Here is a 24,155-nt window from a genome sequence, read left to right on the forward strand (position 1 = left end):
CTGAAAATGAATAATTTACTTTAACCTGATTCTGAAAAAAGATAATAGTAAATACAATTCCACATCCTTGGCCCAACTGTCATTCACATAACCAAAATCCATGGACATGGCTGTTCATCCACACAGAGCAAGCAAAAATAAGTAGTTAATAAGTAGTATAGTGTGTCGTCACCATTTTTTCCCATTGTTGGTAAGATGTGTCGGCACTTGGAGAAATGTTGTACATGTTGATTTCAGGCTTTTGAATTTTGTTCAATGAATAATCATAGAAATGTAATTTTATCTCTGGAAGTACGGCTATGCAGAAGTTCAGAACTTTATATTACATTGAAAAATGAGCCCACGGTGAGTAAAAATGTGACAAGAATAGAAATTCTAGAAATATTGGGTGGTTCAGAGGATTAAAAACACTGCATGCTTCAGTCAGTCAGTTATCAACAAGATGGTGAGATGCAACCTGACCTTGACCCAAACTAACACTGATCTTCTGAGATTTTTAAAAGCTGGATTTAGAAGTATAATGGTGTTTACCATTTCGTAAAGATATATCACAGCATCTCTTGTGCCAAAACTGCCTTTGTTTTCCTTTAAATATCTAATCAAAAGGAGACTATAAATGAATAAACCATCTGTGTGCTCAGGTGTTCAAGCCAGTCGCTTTCATGTGTGCCATAATCGTGTTCATTTTCCTCCTCTTACCCTTCCCTGTGGTAGATGTGGTACGTGGCTCCAGGTAAATCTTTTGAAAAGCAATGTGGGTCAAAGGAGCCATGTGCTCCTGGGAGGCTGCAGCCTTTGACCAGAACTACCAAGGGGGATGTCGTGAGAAGAGCTTTTTGTGGCCGCTGTGAGGAAGGAAGGTGTTCTGTGCATAACAAATAAAGTCTCCCAGTACCTGAGGACTGATTTAATACAGAACATATTTGAATAATTGAAGGGGTAAGCAACCTGCAGTGGTTTTCAGAACTATGATAACAGCAGCTCCTTTTCTGAGGCTATCTTCCCAGCGATCCAGCAGGATATCCCATCTGTACAGAGGTCACCTTTGTTAGTTTTGTCTGTTTCCCTTGATGGAGGAGGACTGATCAGATTAATATGAATATTTTCTGGGATTTTGAGTTTTCATCTAAATACCACCTCAAAAATAGTGGTTTTTTTTGTGCCATATTTTCATATCATTTACATATATTTACATTAAGTGCTGCCCCATGCCACTACTAGAAATCAATGCTTAGTAAGTAAAATTCACAGTCAGCAGACCATGCTGTGCTGTGTTTTATGAAATAATATTTTCAGTCTTCTCCGAGTGTGAATATGAATGAGACCTTTCAACCCACTGAATATTACTTTGACAGATCCTCAAACCTCTCGGTGATGTCAGATGCCAGATTTTATCACACGATCTCCCCTGGATGTTTGAGTGACACAAGCGAATATTAATTAATATTCAGAGGGAGAAATGGTTTTCAGTGATTCCTCAAAGATCGCTTTTAGCAATCGTCCCCTATTCATCCTTTACATGTGACAGCTTCAGCATCACGAGAATAATTCTCAGAGAAAAGAGAAGAGGGCACTTACACAATAACAATAATAAAAATCTATCTGTGGAATGCATGTGGTCTTTATGATGATTTCAACTGAATTCAAATGATTCAAAGGTTTGTTTGTTTACAGTCCAAACCACAGCTCCGTTCTACTGCAGTGACTGTAAATTTTACAAATATTTATACACCTTTACAGCATCGGAATAAAGAGAAAACTTTCTCCGTGTTTTTACTGCACATCAAAATGACTGCATAATGATCACATGATATATATCAGAGCAAAAATAGCTTCATCAGTCTGATAAATCATGTAATAAACAAACAGTTGTGGGCTGACAGTGCCTCAACATAAGAGCGCCTGAATGCAATTATGGATTGGGGCTTTAATGAGTTTTTAAGCTTGTGTATTAAACGTTCCATCAGAATGTAATTTCAGAGTAATTTATCGCCCAACTTTTAGTTACTCTCTGAAAGATGCAAACTCTAAACATCATACACAGTCAACAAAGGCTCAGATTCCCTTTGACTGCATTGCCATGGCAACATGATTGTTTTCCTAGCTTCTGCCGCTTGAGGAGAGTTTTGCCGTATTAACAAAAGATAAGTTTGAAAGAAGACAAAAAGGTTAATGCAAATTAAATTTGGGCGTGAACAAGAGCACTGTGCAAGCAAATCACACACTCAACAGAATTTAGAAGTACAACACTAAGGCTGCTGTCCTTTGTGCCCTAAAGTGCCTTTTATAGTTGAAGCAGTCCGTGATCTCATTTGAAGCTCTGGGATGGAAATCCCTCACCCCGCTCAGCTGACGTGCCAGAGTGTACACATGAAGAGGCACAGGGAGCAATTGTTCCTGCCCTTTTAGTCTGCGGTGCCCTTTTAAAATGGCAAATCAAAACTTCTTTTTTCTTCATTCACTGTCCGTATCTATCATTTGACTAAAGACAGTCCCAGCCGGAAATTTTTTTTACCTTTTACCAGAAAAGAGATGAGAAGGCTGCCTGGCCCTCCACTGACCCTGATCCTGCCCTGTCCGCCCTGACTGCTGTAAATGCAACAGACACAAAAAGGATAAAAGATGGAACTTGGTTGGCAAAGCATATGTTATCTTGAAGCAAGAAGAGATTTCCTTTTATTATATTAACACAAATGCACATTTCAAGGTCATTGGTTTTGCAAAATCGCTCTTTTGAACCCTCCACAGACACTGACGTCAGGTAGGCAGTTTGAACTGAAGACTGAAGATCTAACTGAAGTAATAAAGTGAAAACGTTTGAGAACAGATAACCTTCTGTCATAGTGTTTTACAGGGCAGAATAGGTATGAAGAAAGTACAAATCTTGTGAAATACTCTACCATCTTTTATAACAGGAACAGTACTAAAGATGTTGACACAGACAGTGTCTAATCTTCACAATTCCTCAAAGAGTCAGATTGTTACAAATCGATGTACAGAGGTTTGAAGGTTACCCTCTGTACACCAGTATAATACAGAACTGTAGTTGGTGAAGTTGAAGGAGGAGGCAGACAAAGCTTGGATTTTGAATGAACAGAGTAAATGTGTAAATTGTTGTGGTTAGGAGGGAAGAGCACTGAGTGAAAGTGGCAAGAGCATAAATGTGGATTTAAAAAAAAAAAGTTTTGAAGGGTTGAACAGAAGGAATAAACTAGCTTAGTAACATTACCTGATCAGAGTCGTGTGGCTTTGTGTAGGAATAGTGGCGTTCTGCTGGTTGAGGGCAGCAGTGCACAGATGTGACCTTGCCCAAGGCATCTGAAAGCCGGCCAGTGTTCCATCCTGTATTTCTAAATGTGTATGTTCACATATAGCTGTGCTGCATACTGTCTGTATGAAACAATGGGCTGTGTGTAATTACTGGAATCTAGTCTATATTGACATGAAGTAGTAATAGCTTAGTGTAACTGCCAATTGTCAGATAGGTGTTCTGTGTGACTAACCAGCCAATGTTCCATCGGCTTTGTAAATTAGGGTTCGATTTGAAACAGGCAGAAGCTGCAATCTCAATAAACATTACATCTGGTTATTCCATCAATGATGTGCCTCAGATCATTGAGTTTACAGGGTCTGCTGAAAGCTACTGAGCATGTCCCGAGTGCTCTTTCGCTGTGTTCAAATAGTCCTTTACAGAGAAGCAGAACAATCTGAAAAACAGCAGGAATCCAAGTCTGTGTTTGCGGAGGAAGGCCATGTCAGACAAAAAAGTTTAGGTATTCAAAATTACAGCTTCAATACTGTTGAAGGTCGAAGGAAGGTTGAAGGAAGAAAGGACCACAATGACTGTTTCTGACATTCTCTTTCCTGTCAGAACTACTTTGCATTTTGAACAATTTCTTATATGATTGTTAGCTCAGCTATTCTTTAGTTTAAAATGAGAGCAGATGTAGCAGCTCTGTTATTGTGCCCACAACAGCAGTTTGTTACCTGTAGTGTTTCCAGGATGCACTAAGGATATGTCATTACAGGAGCCTCCTAAATTTTGGGTGAGTCATCTGGGTAGGGAAGTGCACTGATCCGATGGACAGTGTGTGATGTATAAAGCTGTCCCTTGTGATCAGCTTTTTGACAGCTGATCTAGTATGATGGATGTTTTACTGTCGAGGCCATGCAGAAGGTGTTGAATAGGATCATGTTTTAGCAGAATGATGATTTTAAAAAAAACAAAACAACAAAGTGCAGTGTTTGGCGCCTTTTCACCATCCTTTGTGATGAAACTTGAGTGAGTTTTCAGTTTAGCTACAATAAAAATAAGAAAACTAATACTAGTCAAAGTTTTATCCCAAATTAAATGTGTATTACATGTTTTACATTAATGTTTATTATGTTGTAAGTATCAATAGTTTGATATTGTAGACAAGCCTGCACGTGCATTCACACTGTGTGGATGAACATGAAGTGGTATCATGAAAAAACACAAAACTATTCACATTAGTTTTATTTATATAGAGCCATTCGTGATGTAATTTACCTCAGGCTACTTCACATACTAAGGTTGAGACCTCATATTATTATATTAATCTGCTGATGGAGTGAAAAGGAAGGGCCGCCATCTGCCTTGATCAGTTGGGGTGAGGATGAAGAGGAGGGACAAAGGAAAGGAGAGAAAAACAGAAACTGTGCCCTTCAGTGATAAGTGGTTCTATGTACTTTTTGTTTCGTTTTCAAATGAACTTATCAACTAGACAACAATGTCCACAGCAACAAGGTGTTCAAACATTATATTAACCCTGTAGAGCCCAGTGTATCACCAAGACACATTGAGAATGTGTATTTGGACAGCTATATGTATATTTTTCCTTCATGAGTTTATGATTTTAACATTGCTTTTATTTGAGTTCATCTATTATAGGCTCTTTTTTTTTGGATTTGATGGCTTGTGCAGTTATAGATCCACAAGTGCGATGTTTGCCATCTTATGTTGTATTTTTCTTTCCAGCTGAACTTTATTCTTCTCTGAATGCAGTCACATATCCTACAGTAATATTGTTATAGCATTCTTCAGCTTGCACTGAAAAAAAAAAAAAAAGGTCCGCAGGCATTAACCATAACAGACTACTTTCTCATGGTGGCAAGATACAGGCTAAACTCCCACAATGCTCTCTGTTTGCCTAAACAGAAGTGATTGTCTCCTCTGGTCACTTCATTACAGCTGCTACACAAAACATTTTCAGACATTCATGTTGTAATTAATTAATTACAATATAGTAATTAATACCCCTTATACTGGTGCATATCAGACAACATATGTGTTGATCCTGATCTACCTGTGATTGGCCAATAATATCAGCTGACTGAGACATTGGTTGGGCTCAGTAACTTGCAGATATAATATCACAAGGTCAAATATTTGGGTGAAAAACAGATGAAATATGTTGTCAAGCAGTGTTCTGCCGGTTTGTGAGACATTTCCTTTTTGTCCTAACATGAAATATAAAAACACATTTTGTTGTATCATGAAATTTTTGGGAGATAGTGCTCGATAAAAGGAAAATACTCAGTCCAGAAACGACTGTCCACCTTCTTTAACCAAACATCAATGCTTTTTCATTTAGGTCATCAAGCAAGAAGGTCTGTCCAAGGACATCTCTGAGTGCACTCTGTTCGACCTGCTGAAATACAACGACATCAATGACGACGAGCACCTGAACAGAGAGGAGTTTTACACCGCCTTTGGTGAGTTTCGGTCTCAAAACATTTTATATTTCTAAGTCTGAAAATGTGAGACTTTTAAACTCAAAGCAACCAATTACATTTCTAAAATAAACACAGTTTAGATGTGACAGAATTAAATCTATTATTCACTGTGTCTCAGTCAACACTTTTTATTAGCTTGTGATGTGTTTAATGACTTGTATTGAAGTAGATTTTTCAAACCATCCTGGTGTCTAAACATTGTGGCAAAGGTGTCTGCATCATTATCTTACCCATCAAGTATCAGTTATTTGGGCTGTCATGTAATAATTATTGATCAAGTCGCAGCAGAAACACAAATAATTTTCATTCATTTGCAGTTAAACCTTTGTTGATGCTCATGCTTCTTTCTCTTTTTTAATCTTTTCACAGCATACAATATGTGTCATCTGTGCATAAACCTTGCAGACTCCATAAAAGGAGAAAAAAAGTCTAATTATGTTTTGTTTGACTAACTAAAATTTGAACTTTCTGATTTTCATGACCTAGCTATGCTGGTGATACACTTGAATTGTTTCCAAAAGAAAGCAGGTCACAACTGCAGAGAGACAACAGCTCAAAGCCGCATCATTAGGTTAGATAATGATGACAGGTGCTCTGCCATATCCGAGTCACACAAACACATGTGTGCCAGTTTTCTGCTTTTGTTTCCTCCCCTTGTTTTCGCTCATGGTTCCTCCCCGTCTGACATTTTCAGTCAGCTCGATATCCTCTGACAGAATATCCTCTGACATTTGGCTGGCGTGACACATTTAACAATGGGAGAGAATTCATAATCAACCTTTATCTCATCAGTTCTTTGTATTTAAATCGTTTCTTAGTGCAGATGAAAAGAAGTCATGAGAGCAAAGTGAAAGAGTCTCATCTGGCCTACTGTTTTTCACACCATACGTGAATGAGTGGGAGCAAACCCCTTCTGGCAAGTCACAAAAAAGAAATGAACATGAGCCAATCTGGGGAGAGATTTCCTTGAAGAGTTGAGTTGCTCTAACTCCAACTACTTCCTTTCCAGTTTTCAGATCTTTTTTTTTCTTTCCAAGCTTCCAGCTTAACTGCTCACAAGGAAATGGGATATTTAATGTGAGTAAATCTCCCCCTCAGTGATGGAGCTGCCTCACTCCTCTCTTTGACCCATTTTTTTTTTTTACTCTTTATCCTTATGTGCCACTAAATGTTGTCATCTAGCAACAATAGAAAATTGCCTGACTGTATGGATTAATCACTGCATTGGCCATTTAATTAAAACTCATTGCTGGGAATTGCTTTTATATTCATGTCAATATTGGCGGCAGCAATCAACAATACTGTGCTTTGTACAACTGAAGGAGTGTCAACAACTCGGCTTGACTCAGGATTTCCGTGTGCACTACTGGAGCACTCAAAGCCATTCGGTCTCCATTCACCAAACACTGAATTTAGATGAGTGTTTTACATACTTGGAGGTCATTGTAGTTCTAAGCTGGTGTCTTCACTTTATTCAGCGCTAAACCTACTTCATTCTGCTGAATGCTTCGGTTCTTCAAAGACCGGCTCTCAGTGTGTCTTTGGAGCTGCTGAGAAAGAAAGGGTCGTAACAAGGCCACCTTCTCAAGATCATATTTTTTTGTTTATGTTATTTCAATAGAAATGTCTTCATCTAAGAAAGGAAGATTACAGTCGTGGTGGAAAGAAACCGACTCATTAAAAACTGTACTGATGTTTCTTTTGAACATCATCACCCTTAGAATAAAAATGGGGGAAAAAAATGAGTAGATAGTAAATCTGGGTTAGATAGGTTAACCATAAAAATTATCAAAAAAGCATCTGAATGCTGCACAGACCCAAGTGTCAAACCATTGCATGCAGCGCCTTCAGACTGCTGGAAGCATTTTAACCCTCAGAACCCTGAAGCAGCTTCTGGGTGGTTTTTCTCCCGTCACATTTTTGTTCACTGTGGGCTCATTTTTCACTGCAATATAAAGTTCTCTATGGAAACCGAAGACACACGGCTAGAGGTAGAGAGAATTCAATAAAGTGTTTTGTGCATTACAATAAAGGTATAACGCTATAAATCATTACAAGAAAGAAAAAAGCGAAAGTTGAAATCCTTTCATAATCTCTTCTACAAAAATTGAAAAAATGTGATCATCTTGCACGACATTTTTACCACAGTGCCCACAGGTGTAAGTAATACTGGGAAAAAAAAGTGTCTTTAAATACGATAGATATTTTATTGTTTTTGAATTTGTTCCCATACTTGTCTCCTACCTATGTTGTAGAAACACAGCCTGCAGTTCAACCCAGCTCTGCCGAATAGTTTCTGAATATTTTCACGACTATCAGAGCTGAGTCATTAACTGGCTTCTTAGTTGTTTTTTTGTAAAGACTTTAGTTAATGTGCATGGTCTATTTTTGGTGAATATTTAAACAAGACGTGTAGAATGAAGCACAATTTGAAGTTTAGATGTGGTTTAAATTCATAACTGAACAACATATTACTCATGTTTGGTTCAAGGACCGTTGGCAGGTTAAAAGAAAATCTATCAATTCTTTGTGTTTTTCCAGCCTCTGGCTCTGACAAACAATGTAATTTTGAAGTACAAAAACACAGATATATTTTTTAAACGTAGGTTTTTGGTTTCAGAGGGTTAAATCAGTGTTTTTGCCTTTTTTTTTTCCTTTGCTCAGAGGTTAAATCTTACAAAGCTGGAAAACTCTTCTCCTGCAGGTACATATCATAGCATCCAATCATAACTCAGCATGTCCTGCTGCTAGGGAGCTCTCACCAATTTGAAATATAACTTATTTTATCCAAAACAACTTGCATCTCTACAGGATCACAGCCGTGTATACAGTGTCCAGCCCTGATGCCTGTAATCATCTGACATTATCTCTAAGATTCACATCAGGAAATAAACGTTAATTGGAAAAGCATTACTTTTTATTGTGTTATTGGAAAAAAAAAAAAGTAGTCTATCAGATTTACTGAGCATGGCTAATCTATTTTATTACTCTTGGTGTTCTTCCATATACAGGTAGAAAGCAGCTATATAATGTAACATACTGAGCAGTTTTTTAATCTGAATGGGTGCCCAGCTGCTGATGTAATGCAGTAAAAGACACCTCCAGTAATTCGGCCTCAGCACTGAATATGCATTTCATATACAGGCTGCAGGTGTGACCGGTGGCCTCACAGACCACGGTCACACTGCCTGAGGCAAAAAGATACTGCAACGTTACAGTTTTTCAGTTCATTGCTGACATAATCTCTGAGTGGCAGCTATAAAAATCTATGCAAATTCCTTAAGCGTTGTCGTAAACTGAGCCCCATCGTAAAGTAAATCCGTTGATCCAGTGTGTCCAGAATTATGGAGGGGCTTAGAAACGAACAGCAGTAAATGCAGAATGACTCCCCATGAAAACGGCACCTGTCTGACTGCTCTGCTAATAAGGACCCTTTGCGCACCTTTCTGGAATATTCAAAGCATGGCAACATTGTTTGTCAGGACAGAAGATAAGACTTTAATGTCCATGCATTATTCATTCCCCCTTTGCATAGACTGGAAGGGGGTTGAGAATCAATTTGCTTCAGCTGGCTGTAAGGAAACTGTCTGGCAGAAGTGATGTCTTTTAATTAGATGATGTTACAGATATGAATGATGTCTGCCACGCCGCTGATAGTGAGCACCATGTCATCGTTGAGTAATTTGTTGAATGATGGCTCAGTGCATCATGGGTAAACAGATAAGGTGCCATCTATCATGAAGTGTCATTAACTTTTGGTGGGAGAGTGACAGAGCGCATGGGAGTATTGACTGTCAGACATTAAAATCAACTACATGCAGCATCAAGACAGATAAAAGGGGTGCTGCTGTTTTGTAGCACAACGTATATGAAGAAACCTATAGTACAGCAGTTCAACACAGGAACTGAATTTGTTATCTGTGGCAGTTTGCTATGGATTTATTTCCACCATGGCAGTAAAATACGTTACAGGACTCTTCACATCTTCCTGCAGATCAGCCGGGGCTTAACAAACCGTTCAACGAAACTAAACGCTAAATGCTGCTGGCAGATTCAAATGCATGTTATCTTTAAAACAAATTTAAACTGAAGCTGTAAAATCAGAGAGAATTGTTTGTTTTCAACTTTACGATGGTCCTTCAACTACTCCCTTGTAAAAGGCTTTCAAAATCAATTTAAAGGTTTGCTAAAATAACCCATTTGTGGTAACCGGATTCTATACAAAAAACAAAACAGAACACAAAAAATATGCTCTATTCAGTGCAGCCAAGAAGCCAGGAGTGACTCAGCTGCAACCAGTAGCACCATGACAAAAATGTAATGAATCTGCGTGAACTGCAGGCTGTGCTTAGACAGAGCAGAAATTGATGGATTGAGAGCGAAATAAAATGTCAGTATAATAATTGCAGCATGCCTCGAAGACTGTATACAGAGGAGCACGTTGTCTGTGAAATCTCTCTCTAGAATAATGTGCAACAAGAAGTAATACATTTATAATATGTAGAGGCACCATTGTTTTAGTACAGTGATTAATCAAAGAAACGGAACTTTTATTTTTTAAATGATTTATGACATTAAAGCACAAAAGACAAAATACACTAAAGCTACTAAAAACACACAGCCAATGCATTTTCTCCTGTGCAGCAGTTAGTCATTATAGCAGTACTACAATCACAGTTCCAACAAGTAGATGCGAGACTGTGCTGTATGTGACAGATATACTGTTACTTTGTAGAGTAATCTGCATCCATTCTGCATTAATGCTGCAGTCAATACTTTCCTCAATGTCACAGCACCAGTGAATATTTATTGGATATCTTGGAATAAATCCCTACTTCCACTCAACGTATAGCTATATTCCTTAATCACGCCAAACCTGCATGCTGTCCTGAATAGATACACCAAAGCACAATATAAGATGTACTTAATTGCATTCTCTTAAAGCTGCAAAGACAGCTAACATACTGCACCTTTCAGGGATTGAATAGCAAATGTAGGATTAGTTCAACAGGCACATAGGAAAAAGCACTAGGTCACAGCTGCTCTCATAAATACATTTTCTATGTTTTTACATGTGCTTCTTTTCTCTGGACATGTCAAAACAAGATAGTTGAAGCCACTTCTGTGCAGTCACTGATAGGAGGACGTTTGACATCCGCAGCACACCCGTCAACATCTGTGATCACCGCCAAATAAACCTCGGAAAAGGTCATGCTCATAGTTTGACACAAGTCAAGTCTAAACTGATGCATTCACACAAAAAAAAATAAAAAATAGACCTTTCTGAATTTCAGGTTACTTGCGAGTATATTTCCGCTACCAAATTCAGATGCTGAAAGAACAGACAGTTTCTAAAATGTTGTTTAATATTTGCTAAGTTGGGTGGCATTCAGACAGAGGCTTTCAAAAGCTGATACACGCAAGGCACACAGTGACTGCAGCGTGGTGTCAGCGCGGTTTTTAGGCGCTTTGAAGTTGGCTGAACAATCACAGGGTGCGCTGTGTGTGCACCTCACAGTTTAAATGGCATTAGTTTGGGTACACCTACTGAATGCATTCTCCATGCGTCTAGACGTGCTGCTTCACAAACAACAGTGAAAATGAATTTGCAAGTGTTTGGAGAGAATTCTCTGTCTGAATGCTCCCTCAGGCTACATTTTGGCTTGAAAGTCATCCCAAACAAAACCGTGCACATTCTTCACATTTGAAAAGGCTGCACCGCTTATTGTGGATGCATTTAAAGAGTAGTTGTCCTATTTTATGCTCTTCTGACTGTAGAAGAAAAACCTCATTTTAACTTGTCTCCAAAGCGTCTCAATGCAAATTGTGTTGGATATTATATTTACCTATTTGGCACACACTGATCAGCCACAACATTAAAACCACTGAGAAGTGAAATGAAAGGGACTGAACGTCTTGTTAGAATGAAGTGGGAAACCTTGGGCCATGTGGATGTCACTTTTATGCATCCAAACTGCAAACATTGTTGCAGATCAATCACACCCCCTCAATGGTACATCTGGACATCAGCAGCACTGCAAAAATGGTTCAGAAATGACTTAATGAACACAACAAAGAGCATAAAGTGTTCATCTGACCTCTAAACTCCACATATTTCAATCTGATCGAGCATTTCTGAGATGCAATGGAAAGAACCTGACCTTTGAAGGCCGACAACCCACATAATCCAAATAATACCAGATGTTTCAATACGAGAAGCTGCACATGAGGGACCTACATCATTTTTCACAGGCGGTTTTAATGTTTTGCATCTTAGCTGATTCGTAGTAATGAACTTAACAGTACATTTCCATCTAGTGGACTTGTTGTGCTGTTTGTGCTGCGCTGTGGGACGTATCTCACCTTTCTTGGGTGCCAAGATATTGATCTGAACTCTGACACCTCTTGAAAGAACGTAGCCAGGAGATAGAATTCTTCGATTTCTGCTGAGACAAGAGGCCCCTGGATTCCACTGGGACTGGTGGGAAACTCAGACGGGCTGTAATGTGATCCATCCTATTGTAATTTTGTTGTGCTCCTCACACCGAGGCATTGATAAAGTTTTCTGACTTAAAATAAATAAATAAATAAAAATCCAGGTTTGCCAATGCATTACAAAGAAGCCCCAAATTTAGTCAACTGGAACTATTTAATTCAGCTGAGGAACATTCCTATTTACTAGCTGTGGTAAATATTAGTCTTATCAAATTGATTTGTTTTTAATGAATTTCATTCGCTGAATCCATGATTGTGGCTGTATTATTGTCATTTTCCTCTGATTTTTTTTCCCCTGCATGCCATTTTGTAGTTTCTGTTTCATTTTATTTAGTTAACTTTATCTTCCCGCTCATTCCCTTTCATTTCAATGCAAGACAGCTCTCATCCTGTGTGTTTCCAAGTCTCGGCTAACACATACATTTACAGAAAGTTTGCCGAGCTTGAAAATGAGTTGACTTACTCTCTTTACTTCCGTGAAGATTATAATTAGACATCCAAACCAACAGCCAGACCTTCTCCAGGGATGGCTGCTTTCATTAAGTCAAGTTTGCTGTTATTCAGCACCCATGGCAAAGCGACAATTAATGGATACTCAAGCTTTTACTTGTCAAAACCCCTGCTGAGTTTTCCATTCACAGGCGGCGAGAAGTAGTGTTAAAATGGTTTCATAATTCATGGTTCATTTTTCAACATGTGCCTTTCATATCTTCAGAATGCATTCGAGAGATTTAAAAGAACTTGAGCTACTTTATAACTTTAAGTGATCCTTAACTGGAGTAGAAGGATGAGGATTTTCAACTATTTTCCTCCAAGGTTTGATTGTTATTTTTTAACTTGCTGATAAACAGGAAGCACTGTGTAATTTTGACAAATATGTAGAGTATTTTTTTTTAAAAATGTTCACATCTTTTTCTGTTTTTGTTTTGCATGAAAAAGATTAACTGACTAAAATTGTGTAATTATTGTCAAGGTCTTGACGTAGGTGAGCGCTGAGTCTTAACTTGGTTCCACTGAATTTGTTAGCTGACAAGGCCGCTGGTTTTGTGGACAGCGACGCTTTTAGAGGTCAGAGCACTGGAAAAAATGCCCCTCTCAAAACAAGAAAAAAAACTTAATTCAAGGAACTTTTACTTTGAAATAAGTGAAAAAAATCTGCCAATAGAAGAAGTGAAAAATGGCTTGGTAAGAATTCTTGGAATATGATATGATATTTAGAATATTGAGATCTTAAAATTACCTGGGAAAACGTATTTTAAGCTATATTTTACCAGGAATGGCAAGCTTAGGTGTCTTAAAATTAGTCCTATATGCAAAAAATTAAATAATAATTTTTAAAAAAGTAGTTTTTCACTCAAAAATAGATTTTAGCTTTCTTGTAACCTCCTGATTTGAGATGTATTAACCCTCCTGCTGCCTTCATTTATGAGCACTGAAAAATATTGTTTTCTTGTCTGAAAAAAAAAAATCTAAAAAATCAGCCAAAAAAAATCCCCAAATTTTTTGAAAATTTGCAGAACCTTCAGGAAGAACATTCCAATAATTGCTTAAAAGTTTCCCTTAAAAGTTTTATTTTTTTTAAAAATCCCCCAGACTTGACAACAAAATTCTTGTAAATATTTTCAAAAAATTAGCAAAAATCTTATAAAATAATCCTTAAAAATATCTAAAGTGATTACATATACGGTATATCAGGAAAACTTGTACTATTTTCTTTAAGAACATTCACATACAAAATCTACCAAATTCCAGTGAATTTCGCTGGATTTTGTTTGATTTTTTTTGTGAATGTTCTTAAGAAACACTTTTAGCATTTATTTTTTTCCACCAAAAAAATGTTCAAAAATTTCCCAAAAATGTTGAAAATGTGGACATCAGAAGTTTCACTGAGAATTTTTTATTTTTTTTTTCACATTTTCAAACTTTAAAAAGGGTCAATTTGACCCTCAGGACGACACAAAGGCTAAACTTATTTTGAGTTTTCCTGTAAAATACAACTGAAAGCAAGATAATTTCAAGATTGTTTGACTTAACAAGATATTTAAGATGCATTGTCCTAAAACAAATCTCTCCATCTTGCTGAAATGTCACTTAAGTGAATTTATCTTAAATGAAGTGAGATAACACATTCTGACTAAAAATAAGACAAACTGACTTGGTAGAGTTTTTGCAGTATGACTGTGTGGATTCAATGAATGAATTCTTCAGTAGGGTTCATGTGGCACTGACAGGTCAAGTGTAAATTCCCAGTGAGCAGAGACCTCTCAGAAAATATTTCAGAGCCCTCGGACTGAGCCAAGTTCAATGTGCTTTTCTGGCTGTCAGGACTGTTTAGCAGTTCAGGCTAAGCAGAGAGCTGCGTACATCCTCTTCTCTCAACACTAAACATCTCCTGTCATCCATTTGAAGGTGCTGGCATGCATTATTTGGAGTTTTGCAGCTATTTAACTTGGCTGCGGTGCTTGTGTAACACTAGCAGAAGGCCCGGCCGCTTGGGTGCAGGCTTACTGTAAGGCTTTAATTTACAGTATGGCAGGAAAAGCTGTTCAGTACAGTTACTCAATGTTCTGCCGTCCTATCACACACACAAGCACACAGTGAGGTGTCTGATGATGCTCAGAATAGAGAAGGAACCGGTGTCACTCAACACTAAAGCAGCGACCGGTTCCGGGTCGCTGCTCGTGTGGTTGACCGGCTGGCTCGTAGAGCAGTTTTTTATAGCGTTTACAGTGTTTTTTTTGTTTTTTATAGGGTTGTCCTGCTATTCGTGTCCTGTCTATGTGTGTCTATGTGTTCCCAACGTTCTATAACTTGGAAACTTTCTCTTTTTTTTTTTTTTTACTCTGGTAAACACGGCAAGTAGACACACTCGCCGCCGCGGTAGACCCGCTAGCGCTAGCGGTAGCCACCTTCGCTAACGGTACGACCGCGGATTCTACTTCTTCTACTTCTTCCCGGCACTTTCTCACCATGGACGCATTCCTCTGGGCACTACTTCTACCGCTCTTCCTCCTCCTGTGGGACTCTGTCCCCACGAACGGGTTAAGTTTCCCTGACGGCCAGCGGATCGTCTACTCCAAAGATCTCCTGCTGCAGCTCGGAGCCAATCCTCAACCCGCCACCATCACAGACTCAGTTCCAGAGGAATTACTCCGCCACCGTTCACACCACAAGCACAAGGTAACACGAAGAGGCAAGAAAAAAAGTGGAGTAAGAGCCAGATTAAAGCGGGAGACATGTAAACAGCGGCCGCTCCCCTCCATTATCCTAGCCAACGTGCGCTCGCTCCGTAACAAGCTAGACGAGCTACAGGCTAACATCAATTACCTGCACGAGTACAGAAGGGCTTCGATTCTAGCTTTCACGGAGACGTGGTTAAACAACAACGACTGTAACAGCCTGCTGCATATCGATGGCTTTGCCCCCACTCTGAGACTGGACAGGGACAGAGAGCTCACCGGTAAACAACATGGCGGAGGTGTCTGTCTGTACGTTAACACACGTTGGTGCTCCACCGTTGTTGTGAGGGAGAAACTGTGCTCTCCAGACATTGAACTCTTGGCTGTTTCGCTGCGCCCTTACTACCTACCTAGAGAGTTTCCACAGCTTTTTGTTATTCTGGTTTACATCCATCCCAAAGCTAATGCCGCCACTGCCACAGAACATATCATGAACTCACTGGACAACCTGGAACGCATCTCCCCCGACTCACCTAAGTTTATCCTCGGTGATTTCAATCACTGCTCCCCTGGGAAAGCCCTGAAAGGTTTTCAGCAGTACATAACATGCACCACACGCCTGGGGAAGACGTTGGACAAATGCTATGGGTCAGTTCCAGATGCATACAGGTCTGTTGCTCTCCCCCCTCTAGGCTCTGCTGACCACAGTACTGTTCTACTCATTCCAGCATACATCCCCATTATACGGAAAGCCAATAAAATCATCTGCAACATCAAGCAGTGGACCAAAGACAGCATTCTTGCCCTACAAGGATGCTTTGAGTCCACAGACTGGGATAACTTTTTAATCCCCTCCAATAACATCAGCGAACAGGTCGACACCATCTCTTCCTACATCTCTTTCTGTGTGGATAGCATTATCCCCTCCAAAACTGTCACAATATTTCCCAACAATAAACCATGGATCACCAAGGAGCTCAAAGAAACCATCAACAAGAAGAAAAGGGTCTTTTTCACTGGCTCTGAATTAGAGAAAAAAGAGGTCAACAGGGAAGTTAAGCGTGCCATAAAAGCAGCCAAGCTGAAGTATAAAAACAAAGTTGAGGAAAACTTCACACAGGGGAACCTCCGCTCAGCTTGGCAGGGCTTGAAGAACATGGCTGCTGTGAACACCACCACCAACTGCAGAAACACCATCCATGTGGACGGTAGCAGCCCTACATCTCTTCCCAACGACCTCAACTCTTTTTACACCAGGTTTGAAAGAGACAACACCGCACAGCTGGAGGAGATCAGGACCACACTCCAACCCACTGACTGCACACTGACCTTCAACAGAGAGGAGGTGACCAGAGCCCTGAGGAGGACTAAAGAGACCAGCTCCCCCGGCCCGGACAACATCTGCGGTCGTGTGCTCAGACACTGTGCAGAACAGCTGGGAGGTGTGTTTCAAACCGTCTTCCAAAACTCCCTGGACAGTAATAGAGTTCCTCAGTTGTGGAAACATTCCACAGTCATCCCCATCCCCAAGAAGAGTACAACCAAAGTACTCAATGACTTAAGACCTGTGGCCCTCACCTCTCTCGTGATGAAGGCAATGGAGAGAATCGTGAAACAACATGTCATCAGAGTAACTAACTCACAGATTGACCCTCTCCAATTCGCTTATCGTACGAGCAGAGGTGTTGATGATGCCAAAACATTCATTCTGGACACTGTACACCGTCACCTGGAACACCCAAACACTTCAGCAAGACTTCTGTTTGCTGACTTCTCCTCTGCATTTAACACCCTCCAGCCTCACATCCTGGCTCATAAACTCTCCTCCCGCTTCCACCTGGATAATCAGCTCATCCTGTGGATTCTGGACTTTTTAACCCACAGATCACAGAGGGTGCGGGTCAACAACACCTTCTCTGATGTACTTCACACCTCCACTGGTTCTCCTCAGGGCTGTGTCCTCTCTCCGCTTCTCTTCATCCTCTACACTGATGACTGCAGATCCACACAGCCCAACTCCCACCTGGTCAAGTATGCAGACGACACAGTCCTCCTGTCTCTGCTGTCAGGACCTTCTTGGTCTCACAGCTCAGTCCTCCAGGAGTTTGTGGACTGGTGTGATGACTCTTGTTTGGAGCTGAATGTTAAAAAAACCAAGGAGATGGTGGTGACCTTCTCCAACAAGCAGATGGCGCTGGCTACAGCCGTCACCACCACCATCCATGGACTGCCTGTTGAGCTTGTGGAGGAGTACAAATATCTGGGCACCATCTTTGACAGCCAGCTGAAATTCTCCTCTAACACAGAGGAGATAATCAGGAAATGTCACCAGAGGCAGTATCTCCTAAGGAAACTCAACTCATTTGGAGTAAATAAGAACATTCTCCAGACATTCTACTACTCCTTCATAGAGAGCACCATTACATTCTCCATCATCTGCTGGTTCTATTCTATCAGCCTCCAGAACAGAAACCGCCTGCAGAGGACTGTCACTGTCTGTTCCAAGATCATAGGACTTCCTCTGAGAACTCTATCTGCAGTGTATGAGCACTTAACATGCAGACTGGCGAACCGGATCATCAGTGACCCCTCACATGCTCTCTTCTCTGCATTTGAGTGGCTTCCTTCTGGTCGACGGCTTCGCTGCCCCGCATGTAGGACACAGAGGAGAAGGGCCACCTTTGTACCCAGGGCGATCCAACTACTCAACTCATAACCACAACACCCCCCACCCACTGCCACCACCTCCCACGGACTTTAACACGGACCTCGTGAACTTTTCCATTTGCATTTTGCACTCTGCATTTTACATCTGTACTGACTTATTACTGTACCTACCTCATTGCCATTGCAACTATTCTACTTGTACTACTGACATACACTTGTATATTTGCACTAGTAAATTGTTTACCGTATTGTCATTTTAATTTTTTAGTTTTTATTTCTGTACATAGTATTTTGCCTTTATTATTATTCCATTGCACTGACTGCTCTACGTGCCTTTGAATTGCCCCTTGGGGACAAATAAAGTTTTTTGAATTGAATTGAATTGAATTGAATTGGAATACAATTCAAAAAGCAACACAGCCTGATTTGGTCTAAAGCCTTGTGGGCTTATGTGAGAAATATGATGGAGCCGTTAAATCACAGCCTCTCTCATGCTATAGCTTAAGTGCTCCGTGGTTTACTTTTAACAGAAAGATAGAGGATTTTTTCATTAGTTGTTTTCCACAAGGTAGCTGTGATAAAATGAGTCCAATTAGAGCTCCTCTTAAGCTCCGTTGCATACTAATGCCGGCCGTCCCCCTGGATCTCTCCCAACAGCTGCTTTGGAAACAGACTTGAGGCTGATCAGGCAGAGGTAACGCACTCACCAAGGCCATTTGTTCATGTTTTACAGCTGTCTTGATGTTTATAATGTCTGTGGGAGGAGCAAGGAAGTGGGTAATAATCATCCGCTCACCCTTTACCTAATACCTGTAGCTTTTTCTTCTGAATAATGCTACAAAAAACATAATTACTTTCTTTGGTTTGCCAGAGAATGAGACTGGAGACGCTGGTAGATACCGACAGGCTGGTCGCTGTAGCAGTGCGTGTGGTATTTTCTCCGGAGTCTGGACTGTTCAGAGTATTATAAAAAATAATCTCATTTAAGTGGAAAAGCGCAGATTCAACATCAAAGGTAGCTTTACCCTGGAACGTTCTTTGACCTAAAGTTGAGCTGCAGAATTTTCCATGTAAACAACCACGAATTGATTGACAGAGCTTCTGTTTGTTTTTATCGCAGCAAATTACAAAGCATGATGCACAACTGTTATGAAGGAATGTCATAAGACGGTCAATGCAAACATAGATCGTTCTGGCTTTTTTTTTTTTTTTTTTTTTACTCTTTCTCTCCAGTTTCAGTGCTAATTGTTAAAGAGCCTCTATTAAGCTCATTTATGGTTTACAATGATATTTTGTGGATCTGCTAAAACAAGCTAATGTATGTGTAAGTCGTTGCTACCATCTCTTTGAGACCCAAACTGCTCTGATTGGTCAGCTGGCCCAACAAACTGAAGCATGGCCAGAATACCACAATTCTGAGATCTGTGGCTACAGGAATGTGATTCTAGTAGAGGCAGCTTTAACGAGGAAATAAATGCGATGAAAAGACGAACAAGCAGGTTATTTTTTGTTTGGCGGTGGGGCCAAATTAGTGAGTAGCAGTTATGCAAATGTGTTACTTGATGATGTAAATAAGTAATGGAGGAAATGTCCAGATGTTAAAACGAGGTATTTCAGGCATGTAATGATAAAAGTGTTTTCTGTGGGTGGGAATAACTGAATTTGGAGCTTTGCAGACCTTTTACATGCATGGAAAAAAATCTATAAAGCTCTAAATGAAAGTGTAAAAGCCACAAAAAAGCAAAAATATGGACTCTTTATCGTAGAAAACAGACAAACACAACAAGCATTCACAGCGGTCTGCTTCCATCAAAGACGGTAGATGACATCCTTTGGTGTTCTCTCACTCACTGGTACTGTCAGTTTATGCTCTTCAACCTCGGGTTGTATCTGCATTAAGGGCTGAGAGGAAATCTAAGCAAAGGTGTGCTCTGCCCCTGTATGTTGACTGGGATTTGTTTGTTTTCTTATTGTACAAGGATCCATTTTGTTCAGTAGTTTCACAGTCCAATGTGAAAAGCAAAACTAAGTATTTTCTTTGGGAAAACAAAGGGAACATGTGTGTTTTAGCGTTCAAAATATTTTCTGCCTCTGTCAAACATCCAAGTCCACTGAGCCACTCATCTGCAGTATCAAACACAGAGACTCCATTCTTCTTGGTTTGGGAGTGAGTCTGCACAAATCAACTCAGCCATCCGAGATCAGAGAATATCCACATGAATATCTACTCTGGTTTTGGTGTGTGTGTTTTTTTACCTTTGAGTTTCTGTGTATGGGCTATGAATACTCAGCATCAGGGAAAAATACTTTTATCTTTGCTTCAAAACGTCAAACTCAAAAGCGATTGGAGCTACACAACCGTTCAGCTTTAGTAATATTGAATGTCATTGAGGGAGAGAAAGGGAGTGTGTTAGAGAGGAATGAAAGGCTTGGTGAAGAGAGACAGCACGAGTGAGCATGTGTTTGAGAAAGAGGGTGACAGAGCATGATAGAGGATGGAGTAAGAGGGTTGGCTAAGCAACCTTGGTGCAATTTGTCTTCATGCAGCCGGCCCCTCGCAGCGTCCTCTAGGCCCAGGCTATTTTCCCTGACAAGCTTGTTGCCTCCAGTGCAATAGGTGATTTACCTCTCGCTGTGGCACTGACCAACATCCCTTTCGGGGAGCAGAGCAGAGTAAATCAAAAGTCTGGACTTTACCGTTAATCACTAATTACAGGTTGGACGGTGAAGGTTGATCCTTCCCGGGGGGCAGAGTCCCTCAGGCCTCAAATCAGACCAAAAAGAGGAGCCAATGCCACTTCCTCCTCTGATAAATCTCTCGCAGAGGAGGTGCCGGACTCAGAGTGTTTGAGTCGGCTCCAGCAGCCCAGACTCCCATCTCTCTGAGGAGTTTCTCATTCAGGTCGGATAGCAGCCCTTGCCTCTTCCTTCCCTCCCCTCTTTCCTCCATCCAGCAGCTAAAGCTATGATGGAGCCTACCTGGCCGTGTGTCTGCCCACTTTCTTCTTTAAATTCCCCCTGTAACTTCACACATTTCTATCCCCCGAGGGATCAGCGGCAAATCGAGTTTGTTGCTCGCAGCGTATTCCAAAAGCATTAAGATACAAGGGGGCTGTAATTGAATGGTTAGGGAGGACATTATTGAAGGAGATTTTTGTCAGCGTATCCACCCACCACCACCTCAGCTCCACGGAGAGCGCCAAGTGGCTGCATGGTGTGTTGATCTGCTGGCTATATTGTTATCAGTGTCAGGGGCGAAGGAGGATCATGAATTAGCCACGCGTGACTGATGGAAGATCCACTTTTCTTAATTCTTTACTCTTTGCATCGGGGCTGTTTTAATGTGTTTTATTTCACTTGTTTTCCCGGTTCTCATTCCTCCATTTATGTGCATCTTCTCACCATCATGCGTTTTTCGTTTGCTGTCGGACATTTCTGTTTGCCTGACATTTTGATTGGTTTGCTTGAACTGACTTTCATTTGGCAAGCCCACATTTAAACACAGCCCAGCATTTCCTTTGGCTGTTAATAACGGCTTTAGTTTAAATGTAAGAGCCAGGAAATCGGCACGGAACTTCACTAAATTTTCATGTTATTGTGAGGTGTGACAGTTTGAATTTCAAAAACAGACAAACCAGAACCAGCAAACACGAGTGGTCAGACTCAAACCTCTCATCTGTGAAATCTATTTGAATGAAATAACAAAGGTGAACGGTAAAATTGTAAACCCTCATTGCAGTTTATGCGCAACATTACAAGCCCATTTTCAGAAATATACTCCTTCTTGTTAATCTGATGGCAACCGAACAAGTCTGAATGACCACCCTGTTCATGTTTACAGAAAAGTTGTGAGAAGAGTTTTACTAGGTTGGATCCAGTAACATTTCTCTAAATCTTTCAACACAGACACGCACAAACAACATACTATGAGTTGTGTGAAGCCATTTGGGGAGGACTTTTTTCCATATTTAAGCACCAATATTTGTCCACAAACATCCCACAGAGCACCAAAGATACAATTCTCATTCACTCTGCCCCACGATTTACATATTTTACAAACTGAAATGTAAATAAAACTTTAACCAGAAGCTGTAATGAGATACATCAATAATAAATGGAAGAAAAGTCTAAAGGACTGAAGCTTATTTTGTTGCTTCCTGCTGATTTTAGGAGTCTTTCCTCTGAGTCTATCAAATACTTGCAGCATCAAACAGCACCACGAGCGTCTCTAAAGAGAGTTGTGCACATTTATTTACACACTTGTAACAATAAGCGACTTCATTAGTTATAATTCTAAAATTTCCCCGACAGTGAGATAAGATCAATCAGGATTTAACGGGAAGTCACACTGTCTCCTTTTCTTCACATCAGAGAGGTAAGCTGTCAGAGTTCATCAGCTGCAGTTCTTACATAGCAAATTTACTGTTCAATTCTGCGTATATGACAAATATACCACGAGTATGTTTCAATGAAGCCACGAGGAAGATTAACATTGAAGTATCCCAAGTCTGAATGACAAAATGTCATCACTTTACCAAATTAATGAAGCAGCAATTTTACATATCCCATCTCGAGAGATGGTTGTACTGTACTTGCTGCCGTTGTGTGCACTTGGTTTTCTTGATTATTAGTAGCACCATGGGGGCATTTCCCCATACTGTTAAAGTGACTGCATCCATTTACACTCCTCACTTCGAGTACTATCTGAACCGATTGAAGTGAGCTATAAAAATAAAAGCCAAGTGTAAGAAAGTGTCTGCTCATATTTGTCCCTTCAATGTTCCTGTGGTGTTAAACCAAAGAAACAGTAGAGCGAAAAGGTCTGATGCTGTTTACTTCAGCTTTCTTTGGAAGAAGTAGCTAATCATGTTAGTTCTGGACATATTGTACTTTTGCTCTGAAGTTTCAACATGTTTTATCCTACCACAAATTAATATTTAATAAGGAAGTTGAGTCTACAGTCTAAGTTCGTGCTATATATGCCATCCTCCACTTTGTTGAAATGTTAACAATGAGTGTGTTATTGCTTTGAAATCACCGCTAATGACAGCAGGATGTCTGGAAGGCTTGAAACAATCATTGCGTTGCTATTCTTTCTTTGAACTAAAGTTGCATCTCTGTAGCCACGCTGGATAAAATACACATTTAATGAGACCCTGTAAAACTCGTAAGATTCTGTTCGCTAACATTCTTCATTTCCTTGCAGTCATTACTATTTATTTCTGCCCACCATGGCTCTCATATCACCACCGCTGACTGCTGTTGTCATGTCTTCATTAAATACAAACAGCTCTTAACTGATCTAATGTGCCCCATCAAATGACTTCTGTCACATCATGATGTCCACCAGGGAGCTGTTCCCGTCGCTTTATGAAGCTGGGTATTGCTTTTCGTGTACCATTTAAACCCTGGCTTTTCTAGATCAGAACGAGTGATGGGTTGTGTTAACGACAAGACAAATTTCCCTCTTTTGCAGGCCATGACAAGACATTTTAGCATCATCCAATGAAAGAGACTGACTAATGACTGCATAACTCAAGTTTACTTTTTGGAAATGAGGGGCTGCTTGTTTCTTTTATGTCTGGTGTCTCGCTTTTTTCTGTGTATGTGTAAAAAATGGGTTTTCCAGAATGTAAAAAAAAAGAAAGAAAAAAGTTTAGACAAAAAAGTGCATCATGCAAACGGAGCAGAGTATTATATAAAGGTCACATACATATGCATTATTCACAAATACGGGATATTTAAATACACATGAGGTGGAAATTGCAGGGACACCTGTAAAAATAGTGCAATAAATAGGGCGATACATACTGGCTTGACTGGGCTGGTAATGCTCACTTCCTGTCAATTCTTTCACAGAGCAGTTGGCTTAACCCTATTGTTAGTTTTTCACCAGTGAAATGATACAACACGCAACAGAAAAAAACTTCCCACTAATAGCACAATCATTTAAATTTAGAGTTATTCTCCCGTCATAAGAAATGGCTGCTAATAATCCTCTAATTTTTATGTAATCCTGGGAGTGATTCGCCGGAGCTTAAGCAGGGTTTCACTGGG

At 40.1% G+C, this 24,155-nt stretch overlaps 1 protein-coding gene across 2 annotated transcripts in view; it reads left to right on the top strand.

Annotated features, from left to right (window-relative positions):
• Nucleotides 1-24,155, top strand: part of fstl5 (follistatin-like 5) — a 195,700-nt gene that overhangs the window by 99,651 nt on the left and 71,894 nt on the right. For both annotated transcript variants that reach the window (XM_022202159.2, XM_022202161.2), the window contains exon 6: nucleotides 5,616-5,736. In XM_022202159.2, coding sequence (XP_022057851.1) covers nucleotides 5,616-5,736 — 121 coding nt within the window. The remainder of the gene's footprint in view (nucleotides 1-5,615; nucleotides 5,737-24,155) is intronic.

Source organism: Acanthochromis polyacanthus, chromosome 10, assembly GCF_021347895.1.
Source record: "Acanthochromis polyacanthus isolate Apoly-LR-REF ecotype Palm Island chromosome 10, KAUST_Apoly_ChrSc, whole genome shotgun sequence".
NCBI lineage: Eukaryota > Metazoa > Chordata > Actinopteri > Pomacentridae > Acanthochromis > Acanthochromis polyacanthus.